Raw genomic sequence first — 24,618 nt, 5'->3', positions numbered from 1 at the left:
CTGGAACCCTGAAAGGTGCCTTACCTACCGCCTTATGGCTTTTACGCCTTATTTTGATCATAATAATATTATATACAAAATATTATTTTGTTCGGCGCTTGTTATATTCAAAGTTTTCCATTATCAAATAGGTACATTAAAAATATACATACAATATTTTTTTAAACGAACAAAGTACATATTAACATTTCAATGTTTTCCTGGTGTATAAAAAAGCAAGCCGTGTCTGTCTGTTTGTGCTGCACACCGATGTGTAAGATTTTGAGTTAAATGGACGAAGCTTTTATTCCGAATGTATTTATTCTGTGAGAACAATGACATTCGCTTTGGATTTTGCATATAAAGGTTCTTTCAAAGGTTCCTTCAAAGAGTAGAGATACTAAAGTACTTACGTAATGTTATTAAATTATACTGATGTGCTTAATGCATTACTTTAGTAATGAGTAGGTACGTAGTTGTTTTTGAGGTAAAAATGCTGATCCAATTGTAATAAGAAAATAGATTCTTAATGTGAATTTCGGACGAATTTTGATGAAACTTAGAGTAATATTGATGCCATATCAAAATCGAAATTTTATCCGGGTGCGGGAACTTAAATCAGTCCCTATTAATTTACAAAACTTTCTACTTTCTACAGACTGTTTATTTTACGGCTATTGAACCGCCTTTATCTCTTAGTTTAACTGTTAGTATGCAATTATCATTAAAGTGTAGCCTACAGCCGTTTCAGCCTGTAAGCCTAGATTACCTTAACAGCCTTCTAATTACGAACATCGCAGCCAACTGCAATGCTAGTTCTTGTGATAATATCCCCGTATTATCTTAAGTACCACTTCTGCAGAACAGCTAAAGTGGTAGCCAAGATGAGCAGAAATTGTCTATAGGATTCGATTTTATTTTTGGGTTTTTTTTTTCTGGTCAACGCTCATCTTCTTTGTACGAGAAGAGGTCTTTGCTCTGTGCCGGGACAATAAGAAGAATGATGATGATGTATGATACATCTGAATACTTATATATTGTGTATGTTTTATATGCGCACTTCCAGCTTATAAAAATATAGTTTCATAATATGTACTACCAATTTCTTTTCATAATGTCACGGTAACTAAATTCGTGAAATAAATAGGATCGAACAAAAACGAACAAATTGCTAAAAAAGTTGTATTCAATAAAATCGTAACAAATAAGTTATCAATATTTACTTTGATCAACATAATTATTAATAATTTATAAGCTATACAAATGCTAGGGCGACTTCAAATAATTCATACAATTATAAATTATTCTCATACAATCCAGCTGTACACTCAAAGAATAATTATTATATTATTTATCTTAATTAAGCTATAATTACCTTAAAAATTCTATTTATTTGGTGTATTTTCGTAAAAGTATAAAGTGTGTTTTTTATAATTAACTTTACGTAAACTTATTATGTATTTTATTGTACAAATATGACTACAGGTCAAGTATTTAATTTACATTTTATAATAATTATTGCATTAGCTAATTATGGTTTTTCATAATTTCGTTGTTTAGTTTATGAAAATGTGTCTACATTTCGTTTAGGCTGACGACGTAATCAGATAATATATTTGATTTTAAAATCTTCTATTGTGATAATACAGTATGGATATGCGTATATTCGCTGTCTTTTTATACTTCAGTGTGACACTGATAAAAATCAAAAGTACAAGAGAAAATATACAGCCTACCCAAACAGTATTATGCTTCCATATTAACAGCAAAAAAAGCGGTAGGTTTTTAGTAGAGATACAAAAGTAACATATATTAAATGTATACTCCTTTTCACGCCGAATTAAAACAATTAAAACAATGGCAGTAAGACTTCATCTCACGAAGCAATTTTTAAGTTTAACAGAATAAAAATTGTAGCTATTTTTATTGAAATAACCAAGAAATAATTCCATAGCATAAAACATCAATTTATGGCCATTGTTTTGCTTAACTAATTTCAGGAATTCCTTTAACATGCATACGCGAAATGAGAATTCCGCTGAAGCAATTTACAACAATATACTATACAATGTTCATATAAACCCTTGAAATATCACTACTAAGGCAAAACTTGGCTTAATCTGTTCATTTTTGTACATTCTTAGGCACTTATCTAACATTTCCTAAGTCAAGCATTCTACAAGATGACGAAACAGGAATCATTCAAAACCCAAAGAAAAAATAGGACTTGGACTTAAAAAATTAAAATTACACTAGTTCAATTCCTGCACACATCATCTACCATTTCATAGCAAAAGTCATTCTGGCAATGAAACACGATATAAAAATCAGTCGTGGAAACTTATTCGACCTTCTTTGTCTTCTTGATTTCTAAGAATTTGAGGATGTTGAGGCACCAGAACATAGCTGATGCTACGTAGAAGGTTTGGAGTGCTGTGGCAAAGCCGGGGCTGGTGATGGTCACACTCCTGGTGAGGAAGGCGAGGGCTGAGCAGCGGATGACCTCCAAGAGGGGGGCGTGTTTGGAGTTGTCGAACAACATTCCGATGATGGTGAGAGAAGCGATAACGTAGAGGACGAAGATAAGCACTGAGATTGGTGTCATGCCCTATAACAAAGAAAACAAGTGTTAAGAGTACATGTTATAAACAGTTCAAAAATATCTTAAACTTAAAAGACGAGATAGGAGATCTAAAAGCAGCGGGATATATAAATTGAAACAATCAACATGACAGGATTTTGACAAAACTATTTTCTTTGACCCTTCAAGGGTTTCCAAAAATAGCAAGTTCATTCCCAGATAATAATCTTCAGAACTAACATTTAGCTACAAAAGTAAATTAGGAATTCGTTGTAGAAACAAAATGTCGGATACAAAGATTGAAATTGTTTATAACAAATAACAGCTTAATTGTTTCTGTCGGTCCGACCGTTGTGTACAATCTTCTCTGTATAAACCTTAACCTAAATGTCTGCGGATTCAGCTTAATGTTTCGAAAGATAGTTCACGGGAATTTGAATAGAATTTCACAGAGAGGGTCCCCACATCTAAAATTTTACGACATATGACATATACAGGGAACATAAAGTAAGATTGTCGGTTTTCAAAGTTAGGCGTTTGGGAACATTACGTTTTATAGCTGCAATGCTTTTGAGAGTTACATGAGTTTCAGTAACTTCTGCTATTGAATATTTATAATGTCTGTTCTTTTCGGATGTGTTCGTTTGTTTATAGATTTTTGATTTGTTTTATTTTAAAGGCTCAGTTTCGATTTCGTGAAGGGAGGGAGTTTATTTTTACTTTTTATTTTAAGAAGAAAGACCGCTTTAAAATGACAGAGCTGTTTTTGATTTTCATGATGAATTATTAATATTGAACTACAAGAACTTCAAAATAACTTTTCCAGTCAGTTGATGAGTATCCTGCTAAAACTTTATTGCCTAGGAACGTCAAATTGTTAATTCATCTCCGTGGGAGTTCAACATTGAGATTTCAACAACTTTTGACTTGTAGTTCAAACTTTGAATGTCAATCAAAAATAGTTGAAAGTTGTTTTACTGATTTAAATTATTTTTTTTTCAATTGGACCGCATCTATGTTTTTTGGCATGATATCTCTGGTATCACCTTCAAAAAACTTTGATAAAACCTTAAAAGACTCAATGAGTCCTTATTATCAAGGTACAAAAGTCTAGTCTACACTCAGTTCTATAGAGAGAAAATTAATTGATTTTAATCCAATCTACTCAAAGTCTCGGATAATGAATAAAATAAATCGAAATGAAAAAGGTGACTTTCATTAAAACTTTCCCAATGATTCTTTGCTCCCGATCCGATATAAGCTTCTTACCTAGCTACCATTATCTGATTAATTAATTTACCTGTAAAGGTTTGTATATATCATACAGGTGTCAATATATTTTTCTAAAGTAACAAATAAAAGAAATGTATCATTTTATGCAATATTTTAAATTAAAGTTTTAAATGACTAGATACTATTAGTAAAAGGAAGAGTAAAATCTCACAGGTCTGACTAAAATAAGTATTTCTTTCATAAAGTTTAGCGCTAATTTTAGAATATTCAAGGTACTTGGAAACCTTAATATCACATGCGAAATGCGACTTAAAATATAACATCAAGTTTTCTTTCAAACAATTTTGTTAGACTTCGCTTGTTGCAAGAGTTTTATGATTAGCAGTGACGTCAACTGGAAAAATTGTTTCAGCTTTAATGCGGAGATAAAAGTTTCTCAAAAATCAGGAATAATGATAACGGGAACTGAAATGTATAGTAGTCAGGCTTATGTCCGCAGTTTCACTTAGGTCCTGGTGGAATTCTAATCACACATATAATAACTATCTCCAGAATACTACCTATTTCTGTGATAAATTTCACCTCAATCGGTACAGCCATTTAGGCGTGATAGCGTAATAAATAAACTGTCATTTTTTTGCATTCGTAACACTAGTGAGGACAATGGAACAAACTAAAATAAGGAGTTAAGAATTTTTTTATAATAAAATCAACCATCGGTTAACCACACGTCAGAGGCCATCAGGCAGATTTTTTAAACTCTTACAATGGTGCTTGTGAGGTGATTAAAACCTGCAGCTCATTCAATAAGAAGAAGACTATATCGGTTATTATATTACTCGTAGGTATATGAAAGACAAGTACACTTGTATGTATGTAAACTTGTATATTTATTATCGTCGCAATAAATAGGGTATGTAACAATATTTGTGGACGCCTTCGCTCCAATTTCACAGGGTAGTGACAAAGGTTGACTGAAACGTGATAGTCATTATTTTTACCCCAAGGTAAGCTTATTAATCTGAATATTATATTTGGATCCTGATTAAGCGATACAGACATAATATCATATTTGTTCAGACTATGTGCGCGAAATAATCTGAGCAAAAATACTTAAGCTTTGAGGGTTGCTAAGTCTCCGTATAAGAAGTTTTATTTATTTTTTTTATCGTTATTTTCACTGTTATTTCATTAAAAAATAATCACCTCTGTTTATCTCTTTTTTTGTTCAACTATTAACTATATCCTAGTGCTTACACTTTTTAACCTACTTACTTCTTAAAAAGAGTAGTTTCTCAAGTCGTCCGCTTATATTTTACTACCTTTCTACGATATGGAAGAAACTTCAAAAAACACTAATACACATACACATATTAATATAAAGTAAAATGAAATTGTAACTCACCATATATCTAGAAGCCAGCTCGAAGAACCCATACAGAACAATAGTGTAATGAGCCACGAGGTAGCAGTTGCACCAGGCGGGTAGTTGTACGTCGTACTTATCTCTGTTTTCAACCTGTTGACAAAGAAACATACCTTAATAAGTACAAGTACCTAAGTAAATAATAAGTTCAGGCAATCTTGAATCGCTAACGAATATCAGGTAGCTGAAAACAGTTTCGTATCAGGCAGTTTAAAGAGGAATGTTCTATGGAAAAGAATGGACAAGAAACTTTAAAATTACTGTTGTTTTATTTTCTTTTTTAGATTGTTTTGAAGTATTTCCTAGTGCCATAAGTGGCTTTGAGTTAATGTTGGGTCACTCGCTATAGCACCAAACAAATAACATTAATATAAAAACCAACAGCACAGAAATTGAAGGAATTCTGCCTAGCCCCATTCAAGGAAACAGGCGTGATACTATCGTTATGAAACTAGAACTAATATTAGGGTATATGAAACATTAATTTGGTGACCTTGTCGCTTATGGAGCTAATAAAATAGATCAAGAGCTCCACTCTGAAGGAAATTGGTAGGGCATACCCGAAATAATATGCGGTGGGACGTATAAGTTCTATATTTAGGGCCAAAAAAGTTTTAGTTTTCTTAGTAAAGGAAACCTGAGGGCTGGAAAAAAACCTTAGTAGTTAATCTTTAGGGTCCATTTTTGAAGTAGGACATGTGTTTTTTTTTTCTAAATTTTCAACGCTAGAAGACTGTTAGTAGGTACTTAAAATATTTTGGTTAGTTCATCGGTCGTAGGTTGGTCGTAGGCCATACCTATTATAAGATGTTTACAAGAAAACCTACTATGAATAAGACTGACAAAGTAATACGAACTAGTTACATTATTTATACATATAATCTATTTTATCATTTTACTCCCACATAAAGAAGGAAATAAAGATGACCGACGATATTAACTTAGAACTGGCATTTCAAATTATATTGTTTGTAAAGGTCGAGTTATTTTCTACCATTATATTATTACACATTTCGGTATCTTTTGACCTTTATTTTTTTAGTTTGAGTTATTTTTAGTTAATCTTCTTATATATAAAAATGAATTGCTGTTCGTTAGTCTCACTAAAACTCGAGAATGGCTGGACCGATTTGACTTTTTTTGGTTTTAAAATGTTTGTAGAGTTTCAGGGTAGGTCTAAACGGTGAGCAAATAAGGAAAAAAAATTGCGAGTAAGATTCCCGGGATCCTTGGCAGTCGTTACGGGTAGTCAGAAGCCAGTAAGTCTGACACCAGTCTAACCAAGGGGTATCGGGTTGCCCGGGTAACTGGGTTGAGGAGGTCAGATAGGCAGTCGCTTCTTGTAAAGCACTGGTACTCAGCTGAATCCGGTTAGACTGGAAGCCGACCCCAACATGATTGGGAAAAAGGCTCGGAGGATGATGATGATTCCCGGGACCGGAGTGATTAGACAAAAACCAACTTACGGAATGCCTCAGAACAACAAAAGTAAAGTACTAGGACAGCATAATTCACCTTAGTAAAGTATACCAATAACGAAATTTCGATGCAAATGCTCACCATGTACCAGGGTAGCATAACTTATATGAGTATACCAATACCAAGTGTAGGTAGCCGCTACTGCTCACCATGTACCAGAGCGGCAAAAAATACACCGGGCGCGGGTAATACCGCGGGGAACGGCTAGTTCTTAATATTTGTACCCCATATCAAGATATGCCTCATGAGTTTTTTATTTTAGAAAATTATGCTTTAAAACAATTTATCTTTTCTTAATGTGGTAAACATTGCCACTAGCATTACCGCATGTAAATCAAGTGAATTTAAATAATTCGATTTAAATTTAAATTCCCTCGAAGGCTGAATTTAAATTTTAAATCTTTCGGTACTTATCGACGATCTCAGCGGTTCAATAATTACTCTGTCAGGCTTTTGAGATGCGGTCGTAATAGTACTTATCTTCTTATTAAAATAAGGCTTTGTCTGCTTAAATTAAATTGTGTACCTAAATATTAAAGCTATTTACATTAATATTTGGAAGACTGATTAAATTAATAGGCGGCTTAACAGACAGTGTTTCGTTTAGAGTTTAGAGGTAACATAATTTCAAAATCGTAGCTTTTATTTTCATTATACAGGTACTAGCAAACATTGCGCCGTCTAGAAACTAAGTATCTATGTTAGATACATTTTATATAGATACATAGTTTCTAGACAGCGCAATGTTTGTTAGACAAAAACGAATTATATTATTTTAGTGTCAAGTCCTGGGAAAATGCTCGGAAGCTGATGAATGTCCGGAGTTAAATGGAAGGTGGATATTAACACAACACTTAAATTAGCCACTTATTAATCCTGTTTAAGATGACTTTAATATTTAGTAATTACGTCAACTTTCATATCCTCATCGCCCAATCTGGCCGTGCCTGGTTCCCAGCTGGGACCCCAGAAGACTGCCTTCAGCTTGTTCTCCCAAGTGTCGAACGAACGGAACTTCTCAACTACGTAGTTGTTGTAGAACGCCTGTGGAAGAAGGAAAATGTGTGGTAAATAATTATTGAGAAAAATAAAGACAATTTGTCTTTAAATGTCTGGTGAATTGTAAAATGCTACAGGTCTATAATGCCTACACCTATTTGAAGATTGGATAACATTTGCAATGATGGCATTGTACCCCACTATAATAAGGCTGATGTTTGTACAGAGGATTATATTATAATGATTCTTTTTTGATATTATCACGAGTAGTTAAAAGTAATTTTGTATTAAGGATATTAGTGTCGAGAAATGTAGACACAAATTCCACATTATAGTTAAAACAAAACGTGACAAAAACGTCCCATATTCACAGACAAAGACAACACACACACACAATCTTTTAATCTAATAAGCACAAAGTAAAAGACACTGTATATTGTTGTCGGTAAACCGTAATACCGTAGTACACATACCGTAATATACATTATAACAAACGAGCTCGTTCCCTCATTATACGGGTTTCTCTTTATGTTTATTTTTTGTCGGTAATCATCGTCGTGACAGACCACAAAACCTTATATTAACGGGTATCGTACAAAGGTGTAAAGGCTTTTTCATACTTTGAGGTGTATGTTCAAGCGCCTGATGGAGATTAGTGAGCAATGTGCAGTATTGAGTGAAATTAAGTGTTTGGTTATTAAGACAGGCGTGTAATTTATTACCTCAAAGGTAATTTTGAAATGTTGTCTCGTTGGTTATTTGGTCTAGGCTTATATTCAAGTAAAACAAAAGCTGCGGTCACCTAGTTTATATTATTTACTTTTCCATAGTTATTCTTTGTTAAGTATAAGGTAAGACATACAGCATACATAATGTATTCTGAAAATATGTGGGTATAAGCACTTCATTCTCTGTCATGTAAATATAGTATTTGATGTAAAAGAAAGGATTGCGAATAATCTACTCAAGGCCCTAAAATTTTTCAGCCAGACTTATGTCGCTTCACGAGTACTTAGTTGTAAGCGGCTGAAAATCCCACCCCGTGTGTCTAACCCCGCCCTTATAATCCCTTGTAAAGTACCACTTTTTTCTGCGTTCCTCCATTTTCTGAGGTTAATTGCTATATTATGTTTACCCTACGAGATGTTCGTATCTGGATTTAATATGCTATTTATTATATTTACGTTAGTACGGGAACGTGTCCTGGAATATGAGATTAAATATTTGATGATCCGTTTTCTCTGAAATTTGGTAAACATTATCTATTTTACATAATAAGGTCGTGTGATGGTGTCATATCTTTTGTTTTCGAGTGCGATTTCTAGGACATGTGTTCGTATACTAATTAAAGGATTATCCGAACTGGGTGTTCCAATTTCTGCGTTAATTTTGAAATGGATTAAACCCATTCCTTTTGTGAAATAGGTATTTGTTAATGACGACTTCTTTTGTTTGCAAACAGATTGATACACATGCTAGATGTCCCACATTCTTGTGTGACAAAGGGTTATGAATAAGTTCTACATAATAATGTTTTGAACCAAATAACGGAATTTTAAGTGGAAAAACAAGGCCTCAATGAAATTGAGCCATCAAAATTTCTGTTTGCAGAGTCCCAAATAAATTAGCGTTTTATAAAAAATTCAAACAATTACCTGCAAGTACAGAGGGTTGAAGGAAGGCTGGTTGTAAATGAGGCCGTATACGATCTCAACCTTGTCGGTCTCAGGTCTGAAGGTGCCGAAGAGACGATCCCAGATGATAAGAACTCCGCCGTAGTTTACGTCCAAACAGTACTTGTTGCTGCCTAAAGAGAAATTAAGAAAATGGTGAATGTCTAATAGGTAGTATTTGATGTATCTATCAATAAGCTTGAAAAAGAGGTTGTGGGAGTAGACGTTTTTTTTAGCAATTGATAACCCTTTGATATCTGATCAATGGTGAGTGTAAAAATATGATGACTTTTTAGAAAGTTAAAAAAAATATTAAAAGGAATTTTACATGACGCCTAACTCTATCCTTTACTTATTTATTCATTCTATTGGCTCTCATCTCACTACCATGAATTTGGTTCTACTTAGGTCATATGAGTTAAGGTATGAAAAACTTACCATGGTGCACTCTATGGTGGCTAGGAGTGTTCAGGATGTACTCCAGAGGTCCCAGACTCTTGATAGCCTCAGTGTGGATCCAGAACATGTACAGGTAACTGAATTGATGATGCATCACGAATTGGGCAGGAGGAATCACCAGCGCCAGTGGGAGGTAGAAGGCCTGGAAAGAAATGTAGGGATAAGAAAATGAAGATAGTTACAGTCTTTTTATCGTCCCACTGCTGGGTACAGGCCTCCTCTCACACGGAGAAGGATTGAGCGTTAATCAACGGGTTTGCTCAATAAAAAAAATAAAGATGTTTGGCGAAAAGATACGACGCGAGATTATCCTTTGAAGAGAGCGTAAGTAGGTAGAAGTAGTTTAAATGTCTGTTTAACAATGCCTTTTATTTATTTATTTTTGAATAAACCTTTTTGTATCCTTAAATATTTTTTCGTCTCTCATTGTGTTGTTTAGTATTTGTTTTTATGTTTATCATTTTGTGAGAAACTTGTATCGTCCATAGGCGTAGTATTCCTTGATCGATCGGTCCAAAAATATACATAAGTTTATCTTTATCCTGAACTTTATATATTAATAATTTATTAACCCTTTTGCAGTACTCCATCACGTCAGTTGCTCTGTCTTGCTTAAATAATACTGAGTTCATTCCCTTTCTGAATGCTTTTGTACGTAACTTTGTGATCTATGCTGTTGAAGTATGACAAGAATACTCGTATTGTTTTATAATCATATAATTTAATAAAAGATTACATCTTTCGAATTCTTCTATTTTGTGATAAATGTTTTTTGAGTAAATTATGTTTAAAGAATTCCGTTTTGAATGACAATGCTGCAAAAAGCTGTGACATTTTAATATATTTTAATACTGTACTATTTATAATAGAATTTGATATTTAATGAAATTACAAGAATACTTTTAGAGACCAAACTAATATTTTTTCATCTCCTACCTATGCCGTATCTTCTCTAGGTAGATATAGCCAGGCACATTAGTAGAGTATTTCTTTCACTAATATTACACTCATAAAAAGAACATCCCTACCTATAAAAACGTTTTAAAAGCCACAAAGCCCACATAGTGGTAACATCTCGCCAATATATTCGGAGTCACGATCTTACACCAAAACTTTTAGTGCTATCGACTTTCCTTATGTATTATTTATAACTTCGTAATGGAAGACAGAAGAAAATCTATAGAGAAAGGAAACAAAACGGCTTCCTGAACAGTATGGGATCCTGTATAAGTCGGACTATATTCTGGACGAAAATTTTACAAAGTTACTTTTTGTCTCCAGTATTAACGCATTTGAAATAAGAATACCAATTTCATTACTATCGTATTTTGTTTTAACTCTCACCTAATTTGTATGCTTAATTTAACTCCATGATTTACAGTACAGCTGTTTAAACAATATAGCTAATATAAATTACAGTTGTTATTTATAACACTTTCTTACCACTGAGCTACAGTTCAAATGTTCTACTAATAATTCGGATATAATAATCTTCAAGTTAATCTAAAAGGTGATGGATATTATGTTATAGGTATTTGATGGATTAGCAATGTTCATGATTCTTTCATTAGTGACTTAGCAGCTTCTTTGTTTTGCTCCTAATTATTATTCGATCCATTAAGGCTGATTATGATCGAAGTTGAATATTTTTGTGGGTAACCAACAGCCTCTCCGGTAAATTAACCAGAGATTTCGGCATAAATATTTATTTGATTAAGTAAGTAGCAAGTAAGATAATAAATAATACGGAATTACATGATTGGTTGAAGACGATAAAAAAAATACTTTTATATGAAGTTATTTCCCCAAAACCCGAGTGATACTGGGGAAAATATGTAGTGCAAACAAAGTACTATGTAATAGAATTGCCTCGTTGGTCTAGTTGTCGCAAGTGTGGCTGCTGAGCACGAGGTCTCGGGTTCGATTCCCGAGTCGGGCCGAAATCGCTTTGTGGGTTTTAGAAGACTTTCACAAAGCAGCCCGAAGCCTGGAAGTTGGTGATTGATTCACCCGTGCATCGGAGAGCACGTAAATGTCGGTGCTGCGCCTGATCTCTTTCCGGTCGTGTCGGATTCCCGTCCCATCGGGCTATGGGAGTGAAGGAATAGGGAGTGCACCTGTGTCTGCGCAAATGCTTGTGCACTATAATATGTCCTGCGCAGTTGGCTAATCTCCTTACATGAGAACAGCCGCCGTAGCCGATAATCGGCTAGGAGGACATCATCATCATCAATAGAATAATAATATAAACATTATACTTACAAAGCCACACCATCCTTGTAGCATAGACTGTCTGATGCCGACGCCCATGTTGAAGTCCTCAGACGTGTGATGGACTTGATGCTGTGCCCATAAAATGTGAACCTCTGTGAAGACAAAGAATTTCATGAATATCATTTGGTAAATAATGTAAAGCTTGTCAGATTTTGGTGAACTGAGTCTGAATTTTTATATACCTAGAGAATGTTTGTTTAGTATAAATTGACACAAATGGGGATTTAGAAGTCAGCAATTCATAAGGCCAGACTTGATCCCCACATTTGTAATAAATTAATTACAATATTATCCCAATTGGGTATCTTATGACACTTTTTCTCATTAGGTCCTTTAAATAACTGCTTAAGAAAAGCAAAATTGAGAAGAAAGAAAAAAAATCTTATATTTTTAAATACACTTACCATGACAAGCTCTGTGCATCCAATAGTAACAGAAATCCACGCCCAAAGCCGCCGCATACCACGTGACCGCACTGTCCCAGGGTAAGTCTACCAGTCTGAAGTTCGCGTATATCCATGTGTAAACGAAGGATTCTGCTCCACGCCATACTAGCCTGGAAATAATGATAAAGCCGTCGTTAATAAACGAGAAAGTTAGAAGGCAGACGAAAACACTTCAAAAGGAGATAAGTGAAAACGAGTACAATGATAAACCATATTACTTTGAGGACAGAGAGACATAACCTATTATTAGTCTGTGTAAGGAGTACCTATTGATAAAAAAGAATTCAAATCTATTAATACCGAAGTTAATAATGCAGACTAAGTTGCAGGACACAATAACTGCTAAGCCGGTTTCGATGAACCCGTCACAAAGACGGACCATGATCGGAACACCATTCCACACGGGAGACGAGTATAAATGCCAGTTAATAATAATGCATAAAAGATGAGATTCAGATTACAAAAAAATAAAATGTAATAGGTAGACCTCTCTGGGGAAATTACAGGTTTCATTTATTAGCTTTGATAAATATAACTTGTCGCGCTAAAAGCGGTTGATAATGAAACGACCTTGATGAAGAAGATGGGTCATATTCAAAAAAATTGTATATTAAAACGTCCAACAGAGTTATTCTTTTTTAAAGAATAGCTACTAGCTAATTACTCTTAAAACAGAATAAACATTTATTTCAGCATTATGAAAAACAAAAATAACGCCCCATAATCCTCAATGAATGATTAATTTTAAAAGAAAACTACAACGTAGAACATTTGTTTTCATATAAGCAATGCGTGTCCACATTCTTGGCGCGACATTTAGAAAACATTTTATTATTCAATATTAGTATTTTAACTGACAAATAATTGATTTCTTAGCAGAGCATTGTGAAACCTGAAGGAATTTGCTAAAATTATCATGAAATATAACACGCAGAATTCAGGAATAATTAATTAAAGCAAGTCTTGATTTCACTTCATTTCTGTTATTCCTGTCTGTTACATTAGTAATTTTAATATTTTTGTAGTAGTTATCAAAATTATTTTACCTAAAACATTAGCAACTGAACTGTCAAAAGAATCGACGAATCAAAAATGTTCGGTAATTTTGAGAAGCGCAACAAGCACGAAATATTGTGGTGCAGTGATTATTCGACAATTAAAAGTTACTTATTACTGTGAGACTTTTAAAGTATCGGTAAGTACTTTTACTGTTTTATAACTCAGCTTAGAATAAATGTATATTGACACTATCACTGTACTATACAAGTTTCGTATAAAGTAAGAATTAGCATTGAAAAAGAGATTTTTTTAGATTAGACACAAGCAATTTATTCATATCGGTTATCATATCGATTACTTTTTTCTGTGACGTAACAGATATGAACGGTTAAGGTTTGTTCACAGTGTACGTACCGAGATAAAAACGTATTTAATCAAACCTACCACTTTTCTTTTTATTTTATAATTTTATAAAGGTATCTTTACGAAAAGTCGACATGAACAGAGTAAATAAAAATCAATCCACTAATAAAATATAAAACTCGAAAATGTTTTCTATTGATATACATTTTTACAATCGATATTTGCAGGTAACATCATGTATTATAATGGGATAAGTTTGGGATAGTTACCTACCTACGAATGGCTTTAGTTCGGGTATAAGAATTGCTGTGGGGTTTGTTTTAGAATATTTAATATTTATGTATTAAGGTTTTCTTTTCTTCACAGGCAATATGCCACTAACACCAGGTGGACGACAGCGAAATTATAGAGAACAATTCGAATACTACTATCTACTTATTTTCTTTTAAAAGTACGTCGTTATATACTGACCCTAATAATTCGTCTCTGTTACTTTTCCGTTATAACAATATAGCTTTCCTATCTGTTTCATATCTGTTTTTTTCAATTTTTTTGAAAACGACCCAGATACATTATTAACTAACCGAACTTTAACTTGATTTTTTCTATCTTTTATACAGACATTTACTATCAGACACAACAAAGAATGCTACTGCAAAATTGATGATAGTGGTATTGTAGATAAAACAATCTAAAGAAATGAATGTATCTTTTTGCATGGTAATACAGATACAGTATTTCTTAGAATACTGATACTTTGCATATAAGTCTAATTTGAACAATAAAGAAAATATCGAAGCGTGCTACAATACTATGGCAGTCTGCCAGCCAAAGATGCTAACTTGCGGTTTCACCTAAATCCAAAAGGGTTTGCAGATTTACTATGGTCAGACATATTGGTAAAGTCTTGTAAAATATTTTTTTTAGGAGATAAAGTCATATCGTTGTGTGGACTTTGGATTTTTGACCTCTGCTTTACAATATTGTCATCCAAATTAGATCTGTGGTCTGTACTCCAAGTCCGCATTTTATTCATAATCATTTCTTTAAATAACCGTTCTAGTTTTTGGTTCTAAATTACTCATGACACGTCATTAGAAAATTTACAAAAAAAGTTACTAATGATCTGAAAATTGTTATACCTTCCACACTCCTGGAGAATTCCATGTGATATACTGGTGATGCCATCGTTTAGCCTGATACCTGGCATACCCTTTAGCCTCAGGACTATGTGTTCCAGGATCATGAAGAGGAAGAAGTATGGCCATGACTGGAAACAAAAAAATAAAAAGTCACATTAAAGATAGTTAACGGTCTTTCAAAAAACGATGAACCTAAAATTATTCAACTTGATAACATTGGATTCAATACTGCAGTAGATAATAATAATAAATATTATGAAGAAGATTCACATTTTAATCATACTTAGACTTCTTAATATGCAAACATCTTTTATTCTGATCATAATGCTATAAAATGCAAAACATACGAAGCAATATCTTTAACAGATAATCTTCAACGTTAAGCAAAGTGCAGACTATCAGACGAAAACCATTAAGCATTGATTGAACAAAACTTAGAAGGTTGTAGTACAAATAGGAGTAGGTGTATACCTTTCTATACTAAGCTTAGGTAATAACCGCACAAAAATCAATAGGTAGGTAACACAATATCGTAAAACACACCTGTGTTTGCCCATGTATCACTTTACCTATTCCATACTCAAGAATAGTCTGACATGGAGTGAATGTTGATGTATCGAGTTCCGTTGGTCTTATTGCAACAGCTGTATTAGGCAATGTTTGAGTATTGAAATTATCTTTTTCTATTATGTAGATTATTTACTTGGTTCATAGCTGGCTTTAATGATAGTTGAGTGTTAGTAGAGGTAATATTAGTTTCTTTAGATGTTAAAGCTATGATTGCAGATTTATGATTACTTAGTGTTTTGACATTTATTACTTCTTTTCGTTCAAATGAGGTATCTTTATTTGAATCCTTGTCATATAACGTTGCATTGTTATTGTCTGTATGTAAGGTATTGTTAATTATTGTCATATTCTTTCAGTAAATAATCGTTATTTATATGTATCAAGTGTCTTCCTTTAAAAACTTTTTAAGGAAGTCATTCAACAAAATACTGATTGATGAACCAGAAACACATTATAGGTAATAAGATTAAATATATTCTGATCGCGTACAAGTAATTGTTCCTCAATAAAAGGCAAGAATTTCAAAGACATCGTTTTAAAAGGGAATAAGAAGAAGTTATATTCAGTACTATTACGTTAATGTCGTAAAATAAAGCGAGCAAAGTGTTTTGATAAAACAGTAAGAAAATCTGAGATGTGTTTTTTTTTCGATAGATACATGATTTGTTACATTAGTTATATAAAAATGGATTTTAAATCCTTATTTGTTAAAAAATATACGACCTAGTAAACGCAAAATTACGTTGCCTGTATTTTATTTATTAAAAGGAAATGTGCTAATTTACAAATATAGAAATAGCAAGAGCAAGCAAAATGTATTACAAGCCGAGCTCATAAATAAAATATAAAAAATTGACATAAAAGTAAAGACCTACGTATGTATGTACGAAGGTCTGTTTAGAAGTACAGATATAACCTCGCAAGCGAAAGTAAAGTCGACAAATTAGTGTTAACATGTCAAGAACAAAATTAATAATAAAATCAACTAAACTAACAATTCGAATATTAACAAATACTACCTTGATGACATTGCGAAAGAAAATACCTGGGAAGAAAATGTTGCAATCCTAATTAGATTTTGTAGACCATACGTGTATTGGTTTAAAGGTTATTTTTGTATGGCGAGAACGAAGTCAAGGTGTTTTAGGCTATTATTAAAATGTATTGGTCAATAACCTGGGAGTTATCAGTTATTCATGAGCTTTTTTATTTTTTTCGTGTCTGCCTAACTGGAGAAAAAAATTGGCGGTCATGTATCTACAAACAAACCCAATACGGTTAATAGTAATCCTTTCTGACACTTAATCCTTTGATAATATATTATTATGTACCAGCGTAAATATTTTATTTTTTTACCAATTGAATAGTGTAACTATACCCTGTTCACTCTTTTTGAAGGCGGAAGTTTGTGAATGAATACCTATGTTTGTTACTTCTTCACATTCAAACCGCTCTGGACTAATTTTGATGAAACTAGGCTGCGATGTATCTTTTACATCAACGTGTCATGTAGGCTACTTTTTATTTGGATGTGGTAAGTAGCTTCTTTAGGACGCAGATGAAACCGCGGGGAGTGGTTTGTATGTAAGTATATGAAAAATCAAATTACCTGTCTAAAAAAATTTGGTACATCCTCCTTCCTTTCGAACATGGTTTCTTTAGGTGAGTGGAGGTAGAACATTCTGCCGATGCCCTTCAGGTGGTCGCTCACCAGCTCCGAGAAGCCATTCTCCTCCGTCGCGTTGGCGAAGGAAAAGTCCGCCATTTTGTTCTTAAACTAGGGATCTGGAAATAAAAAATGCGCGTTAGATTTTCTCTCGCAATAAGTAGAATAGTTTTGATAATTTTGCGAGTATTTATTATGTCAAACTTAATGGTAGTTTGTAAAATAATTCAGTTTTTATTCGTTTTACATAAATTGCCCTAAACCAAAGGTAGTGTGTATAAAAGCTAGAAGACCTATTTTGCGATTGAACGTACACATTACACATTGCTATGTATGTAAAATCTAACTTGGCCATATTACAGCCTTTAACGTTTACCTATTTGGATTTGAACGAGTTGACACTTTAATTCAAGTTATACAATTATTTTATAACAACCAAACACACTTTATGTAGGTACAAATTACCCAACATACGAGACATATGTATGAACGCAAAACGGCCTAAAGTTATGAAATTAAATAACATTGTTTATTTATACATTATCAAACAGTTAGATACACTTCAAGACGAAAAATTCCACGGCTTTGATAGATGCTGAACTGTGAACCGAGCTGATTAGTTATAATTGAATGAATTGTTTTAATCATTTTTTAATTGACTGCTTCCTTCAGGAAACTGTGTTAAAATCGATAATTGTATTTTATCCGCCTTTATAAAAGCGTGTAGACTGGTCTGTGTCTTGTTTGTGGTAGAAAATAAATCAGATGACCAGAGTACTTTCCCATATATTTCAGAAGGCATATGCATCAATTTTTTCCCTTTACCCATCCGTAATGAATTGTCTATCTAACACTGAAATAATATATTAATCGGGTCAGTAGGTCCCTGAGATTAGCGCATGCAAGCCAACCAATTGATTCTACCATAGCATATTTCTAAACTAAGTCTACTACCAATAAATCGGGTTACAACGGGTTTGGTACTAAAAAACTTACCAAATAGTTTAGTAGTATTTTATTAGATTTTCAGCCGACATATAGAAACTTTCCACGGGTTCTTTAACCTGCGTTTTATGACCGATAACAACCTTTTCCAACTTTTCTTCGATACGATAATGTTTTGACTATAAACGATAATAGTAAAGGGTTTATTGTCAGAGTTCAGTGACCTCGTACAATTATTGGAAAAACTTCACTGTATGTATTGAGAAAATATTTCGTAGTTGGGAAAAGGCAGATGATGATGTTATTTTTTCTACAACCCTCAAATACAAATATGTCACTAAGCCATTCACGATATAAAGGCTTAACCATTTTATATACAATTTCTTAGGCTTACTTATCACAGCATACAGTATATAAATCTATACATTACATAACGTAAACACCTTTTATTAGTAGTACTTAGTTCTTTATTTCTTTCTCGTATCAAGTTCATATCTATAAATTACAATCATTTTGAACTCCATTTATTCCTTATAGAATATAGTTCAGATCAGGCAATAGACATATTCCATTATCATATGAAAAAGGATACGCTAAGCAATACTTTTGCTTCAGTAAACATATTTACTGCTAATACGGAAGTTCGGATGACAATGAAGATATTATTAGCTCTGTATCCGCATAAGAAGGTGTAAACAATATTATAAAATAGACTATAAGCCCAGAAATGTATTTGACTGAGATATATATGAGCACTAGCTTCTGATACCATCTCGTGGAAATAACACCACGCACCTGGATAATAAGAGATAGGCTTCCTCGATGAAATTAATTGGGCTATCTAACACTGAAAGAATATTTAAATAGGCCCAGTATTACCTATGGAAAATTAAGCTGGACGAAAACATAGGCTAACTATGTATTTTGCTGGGAGTCACATATTGATATTATTTTTTATACCTACCTCAAAATCTTTCAAATGCTAAATATGTAACGGCTGTGTCTAAAATTAATATAATGCGTAATAAACATGCAAATTAATAACCTTATTTTGTCAATGAACTCTTTTACAACAAATGTAGAATTGATCAGAAAAATCCAGATATTTCTCTAATTTATATTGAAACAGCCTTGATTTAATTTTCGATGCTTATTTGTAAAAACATGTTTTTTATGTTCGATATTTTATTCTTATTTATGATGCGATTTAACCAGTTCAAGGATATCTAACGACCTGACAGCCTGTGAGAAAACATTCTAATAGTTCCGACTTCTATTTTAAGAAACTGGCTTCTTTAGATCCTTCTAGATAAATGAATGGTCTAGTATTACTTACAATAGTTCAATGTTCATTAAAAACAATGTTTAAATCAGATTTTAACAGAATTTCCAAAAGGAGAAGATACGCAATTTCTTCGCGTATCACTTGGACAACAAAAATGCACTCACTTTTTATTTGTACCTTTTAAACAGTTTTTTGGCCTATTAATTGAAAAGAGGTTATCACGGATAATAACTCACACGCGGACTTTTGATTAGGTAAACTAACTTTTATGTGCGTAAACCGAAAATTACACTGAAATACGTAACTGATGGTATTGCATTTAATAGAAATTTATAATACGGGTACTTCTATTTTGATATTTAGTAAATTGAACGTGGATCAAAACAATAAAAATATTTTACCTACCTGCAATTCCTATTCACAAATTATTAACGTATGAAAATGAAGCAGTTCATTTCATACTTGCTAGATGTTTTATAACTGTGTTATGGTGTTCTCTTATGCATTGAAACTAGAAGTACCTAATTACTGTAGTTTCAATTGTATTTTTCGTATTAAAAAACACTATTTACCCCCTCTTTCCCACTGCCAATAGTCCAGCTGTACTGAAACTATTTATTACAAATACTAAGATTTATTTATATTGAAAAGCCGTCTTGTTAAAAAAATGCTTTTTATCAAATACTGTTTATCTTACATGAAGTAGGTCACAAAGGTTATTTGTCGAAGAAGCATTAAAAAAGTTATATTATCTTTGAGTTTATAGAAACAAACATGCTAAGAGTGTTCCTGGGTACGTAACACGGTTTTGTGACGTGATAAACAAACAATGACCCTCAATATTCAATGATTTATCAGTTGTTTCAAAATTATTATATCTTCGTTGTTGTCCGGGCTGATTACATTTTGTGTGTTTGGGCGCGAGAGTGTTATAAGCAGCTGGTGGCTTACAAAAAACTTTTGGGAGGTTTTAAATTCATTTAAGATCCCATTTGTTTCAGAAAAAGGATGAATCCGGTCTTATTTATGATGCTAGAAGGGTGAGTTGAACCATCTAACTTTAACGATAAAAAATCAAAGTTAAAGGTATAATTGCCGTCCATTAGTCAAATCGGTGATGGTCCAGTTATCGTTATAATTAAATAGTGCAACTCACCCTCTAGCTAGCAATCATAAAGGAGATCTCTGTAAAAAGTATTATATCCAAATAGTCACTGACTTACGCAAAATAAATAAAAATATACGCCAAAGAATCGAATTCTCATTTATATTCTATGCAAAGCACATACAACCAACATACTACATTGTATTTCTATATACGGAATTTTCGTCAGAACATATTCGTCAGTACAACGCACGGCCATATGTAATTCCATTGATCCTATGCCAAGTCGTGTTCAGTGGTTTATATTTGGTACACAAACACGTATGTTGCATACAATAGGCAGCCTAAATAGTGTACTAGAAAGGGCTAGTATTCATAATTTAATCCAGCTATTTATTTCATGGCTAATGTTTTAAAGTTACCATAGTTATCGTTTAAAAAAATCTAAAAGCATTCATTAATTTATAATAATGAATTTATTTTATTAACTCAGAGAAAGAAAATCTCATCAATATAATAAAGTTTATACATAGGTGGGTATGTCAGAATAACTTTATAGGCTAATGCGAGAAGAAAGTGTTCATTCAGTGTGTGGTCACAAAACGTTCAATTCGCATACTGGAGTACTTTATATACTAAACTACAAATACAGAAAAGATGCCAAAGTCCCAAAAATAAATACTATCCAGCAACATAAACATCAAACATTCGCAAACACTATGAAGTGAGCTGTCAATGTTATTTATAACACAAACGTGTCTTTCTTCAATAGATTTTCAACCTTATCACAATGGTGGAAGGTTATTGTTCGATTAGTAAAATTTTACTGATTCTGGTAGGTTGACCTACTGTCTATACGTGAACGTACTTCAAAGATAAATTGTGAATTTATTTACTTTGATATACAAGGAAATGTAAACAAAAGAAAGTTATCAATTGTCAAACAAATGAAATGACAGTGAAGGTGAGATAAAGATTCGGTTTTATGAAACAAATTGCTAAAAACCTATATTCGATAGTTTTTATCAGTTGAAGTATAATATTCTTAGGCATCATAGAAAAGTAATTAAAACACAATATAACGTATAATTTATGGAAAGTCGGTTAACAATATACAAACATATAATCAAGGCAATTTAATAATAATAATTGTTCGCATAATATCATTGACTGTTATCAAATGATTGCACAACATAATATTAATTAATTAAGTTGTATTAATAAACGTTCCATACTTACTGAGGTTTCATACAAATATCGTAGGACTTACGTACATACAGTATATTTATGCGTAGGAGTACCTACCATGGAGAACTAAATGACTTAAGAGGAGATGTCATAACGCAAAATCTCATAACAAAGTAGCACGCCAGAATGAGGGTGTTCGGGATACGAGTAACGTTAATAACTCCGCCCTCATAAGCCTTCTTTGGAACTCGCTCATTCAAAAAGTCACTAATCAATCAAAACCAATCTTAATCGGTCTGGATTTGACAAGGAATCTGAACTCCTCGTTAGTTCTAGTAACAGATCATTTTGATCACGCCTACCGTACGTTACTTGACCTACAAGAAGGTACCTGACCTACCTGCCTTATGGTATCTCTGCACATCTTTGTATCCTCCGTGGTACAGACAGTAAAAGTTCACTGCTCTTGATACAGCCGACATAAATAGAACAAAACAATTGATTTTGATTAAAGAATACCATAATACATAATACTCTTCCGATAGACTACAGATAATATTGTGACCTGAATAAAAACTGCTTTAAGTACAGACAAAAAAAGATTTATAAAACAAATGCTGAAATTGAGTAGAGAATAAATGAAAACTAAACAAAATGTTATAAGTAGGTCAAATAAAAATAATTTTGCTGACGTTGGTTACGGTTAAAAAATACGATTCAGTAAAAAGTACGATAGGTGAACACGTTTCATATATCTAGTATTTGTCTTGGTAGACAAATTTGTAAGAAACCTTTATGTAGATAAATCGGATGACAACCTGAAAATTGCCTATTTAACAGTAAGTGGTCAATGTCGTTCACGAACACCTGTTACAAGCATGTTTTTGACCATCCCGAATACTTAGGTATTCAAGACCCAAGGTAAAGCGAAAATGTATCTCTCTACTATACATATTTTATCATGTCGCTATTGGGGTAAGGCTATTTCTACATAGAGAAAGTTCCTACTATACATTTAACACTACGCTTGACAAGTATGGTTTAATGATATTTTAAATTAAGCATTCTTATTGTTCCTATGCAGGGCTTAAGCCTTCTCAAAGATACAAAGGAGCAACTTAAGTTGTTCAAGGCGTATTGGTAATTTTAGACTTTATAATAACTGAAGATATATTTGATTGATAATATAATTATGTAGTTCATAATTCCCTTCTTCGTAATATAATGTAAACATAGTAATGAATCGTGACATAACGCAATCAAATAGATTCTAGATACGTTTGTGTAAGGTGTAATAAAATCATATTGTTATAGCACTGTTTATTTGTTTATCTAATCTTTGATGTCTGTAAAGCTTTCATAAGTACGTATTTAACTAGTTTCTGAGTTGCGAGCTCTTTAATATCAAGATTCTTAAAAGTATCCTACAGTTCACGTCATGTAACTTTCACACCAAAGTCGGTTAGAACTTTACAATACTTAGTCGAAATATACTAACAAAACATTTATCCCTATGGCCTCAAATATTACATTAATTTATAATTATGCTCAAGAAATACATTAATTATAATTCAATATCCAAAATACAATTATCATTCTAATTAACAAAACAAAAAATATTAGCGATAAAAAAATCCTGCTAATTATTATTTTGTGGTCAGATAACTTGAGTGTCACAAAATAAGTGAACTCTGACGAAATTGTGGCGAAATAATTGCGAAACAAATGCTCAATCTATCAATCACTATCACTGTTCTGTAAGAGGTCATTGAACTCCATTATATTCTTCAAAAGATTGATTCGATCTTTCCATTCTCTATTACCAAAAAGATTAACACTTTTATTTCGTTTTTGTTAATTATCTAAAACTGATTTTTTTTTTAAATCGGCCCAATCATCATCAGCCTTTTTATCGTCCCACTGCTGGGCGGGTTGGTGATTTCAGACTTTATAGTCCAGGCTCAATATTTTCTGAGATGACAGCGTTCAAACAAACAACTCTTCACCTTTATAATATTAGTATTTCTATAAATATATTTGTAGTTGTAGTAATACGATGACAACAGGGTAGGATGTAGTTTAAAATGCAATGTAATTATAAAAATAACGTCGCAAAGAATTAGTTTCAATCAATAAAACGTGTGTATAATAAGTATAACACGTGAATCAAAACAAGATTATTATCTTATCTAACCGGTTTATCACGTCTTTCTCGTATTATTCTAAAGTCAAAATAACAAAATATTTGTCGGTTTTTGAAATAACCGGTAACATTATGAACTCAAAACCGAAAATCTGAAAGTATTTTCCTTTCAAAAAGTGAATGTATCGACATTTCATTTTGACTTTCGAATCAAAATTACGCAACAAAATGTAGGTAACTAGGTATACTGAATCCAAAAAAAAGAGGAAAGAGGAAGAGGTAATTCTTAGATAATTTAATAAAAATAGATAAAGTATTAAGTTTTGTAGGCCGAATCACATAAAAAGTACCTACCTAAAACTATAAAACATCATAATTGCTTATGTGCAATTAACAGGCAGCAAGAAATATGTTGTATTTTTAGAACTGATCTAGATTGAAGAAAAATGTTTTGATTGTCACATGTTGCATTTTTTGAACAATTTTGAATCGTTGGTTTTACTAGATTATAAAACATCATCATCTGCCTAGCCTTTTCCGAACTATGGTGGGTCGGCTTCCAGTCTAACTGCATGTAGCTGAGTACCGGTGTTTTACAAATAGCGACTGCCTATCTGGCCTCCTCAACCTAGTTACCTGGGCATCCCAATACCCTTGGTAAGC

At 32.7% G+C, this 24,618-nt stretch overlaps 1 protein-coding gene across 1 annotated transcript in view; it reads right to left on the bottom strand.

The window, feature by feature from the left end:
* Positions 1 to 1,147: 1,147 nt before the first annotated feature.
* The window catches only part of LOC124631795 (alkylglycerol monooxygenase-like), a 30,088-nt gene continuing 6,617 nt past the window's right edge, over positions 1,148 to 24,618 (bottom strand). The window contains exons 2-10 of the mRNA XM_047166400.1: positions 17,233 to 17,408; positions 15,054 to 15,181; positions 12,508 to 12,659; positions 12,092 to 12,195; positions 9,809 to 9,971; positions 9,353 to 9,504; positions 7,608 to 7,742; positions 5,199 to 5,312; positions 1,148 to 2,587 (exon numbers count right to left, since the gene is read on the bottom strand). Of these exons, the coding sequence (XP_047022356.1) occupies positions 2,321 to 2,587; positions 5,199 to 5,312; positions 7,608 to 7,742; positions 9,353 to 9,504; positions 9,809 to 9,971; positions 12,092 to 12,195; positions 12,508 to 12,659; positions 15,054 to 15,181; positions 17,233 to 17,388 (1,371 nt within the window). The 5' untranslated portion in view covers positions 17,389 to 17,408 and the 3' untranslated portion in view covers positions 1,148 to 2,320. The remainder of the gene's footprint in view (positions 2,588 to 5,198; positions 5,313 to 7,607; positions 7,743 to 9,352; positions 9,505 to 9,808; positions 9,972 to 12,091; positions 12,196 to 12,507; positions 12,660 to 15,053; positions 15,182 to 17,232; positions 17,409 to 24,618) is intronic.

The sequence above is a fragment of the Helicoverpa zea genome, chromosome 7 (assembly GCF_022581195.2).
Source record: "Helicoverpa zea isolate HzStark_Cry1AcR chromosome 7, ilHelZeax1.1, whole genome shotgun sequence".
Lineage (NCBI taxonomy): Eukaryota > Metazoa > Arthropoda > Insecta > Lepidoptera > Noctuidae > Helicoverpa > Helicoverpa zea.
This window is presented reverse-complemented; position numbering and strand designations above follow the sequence as displayed.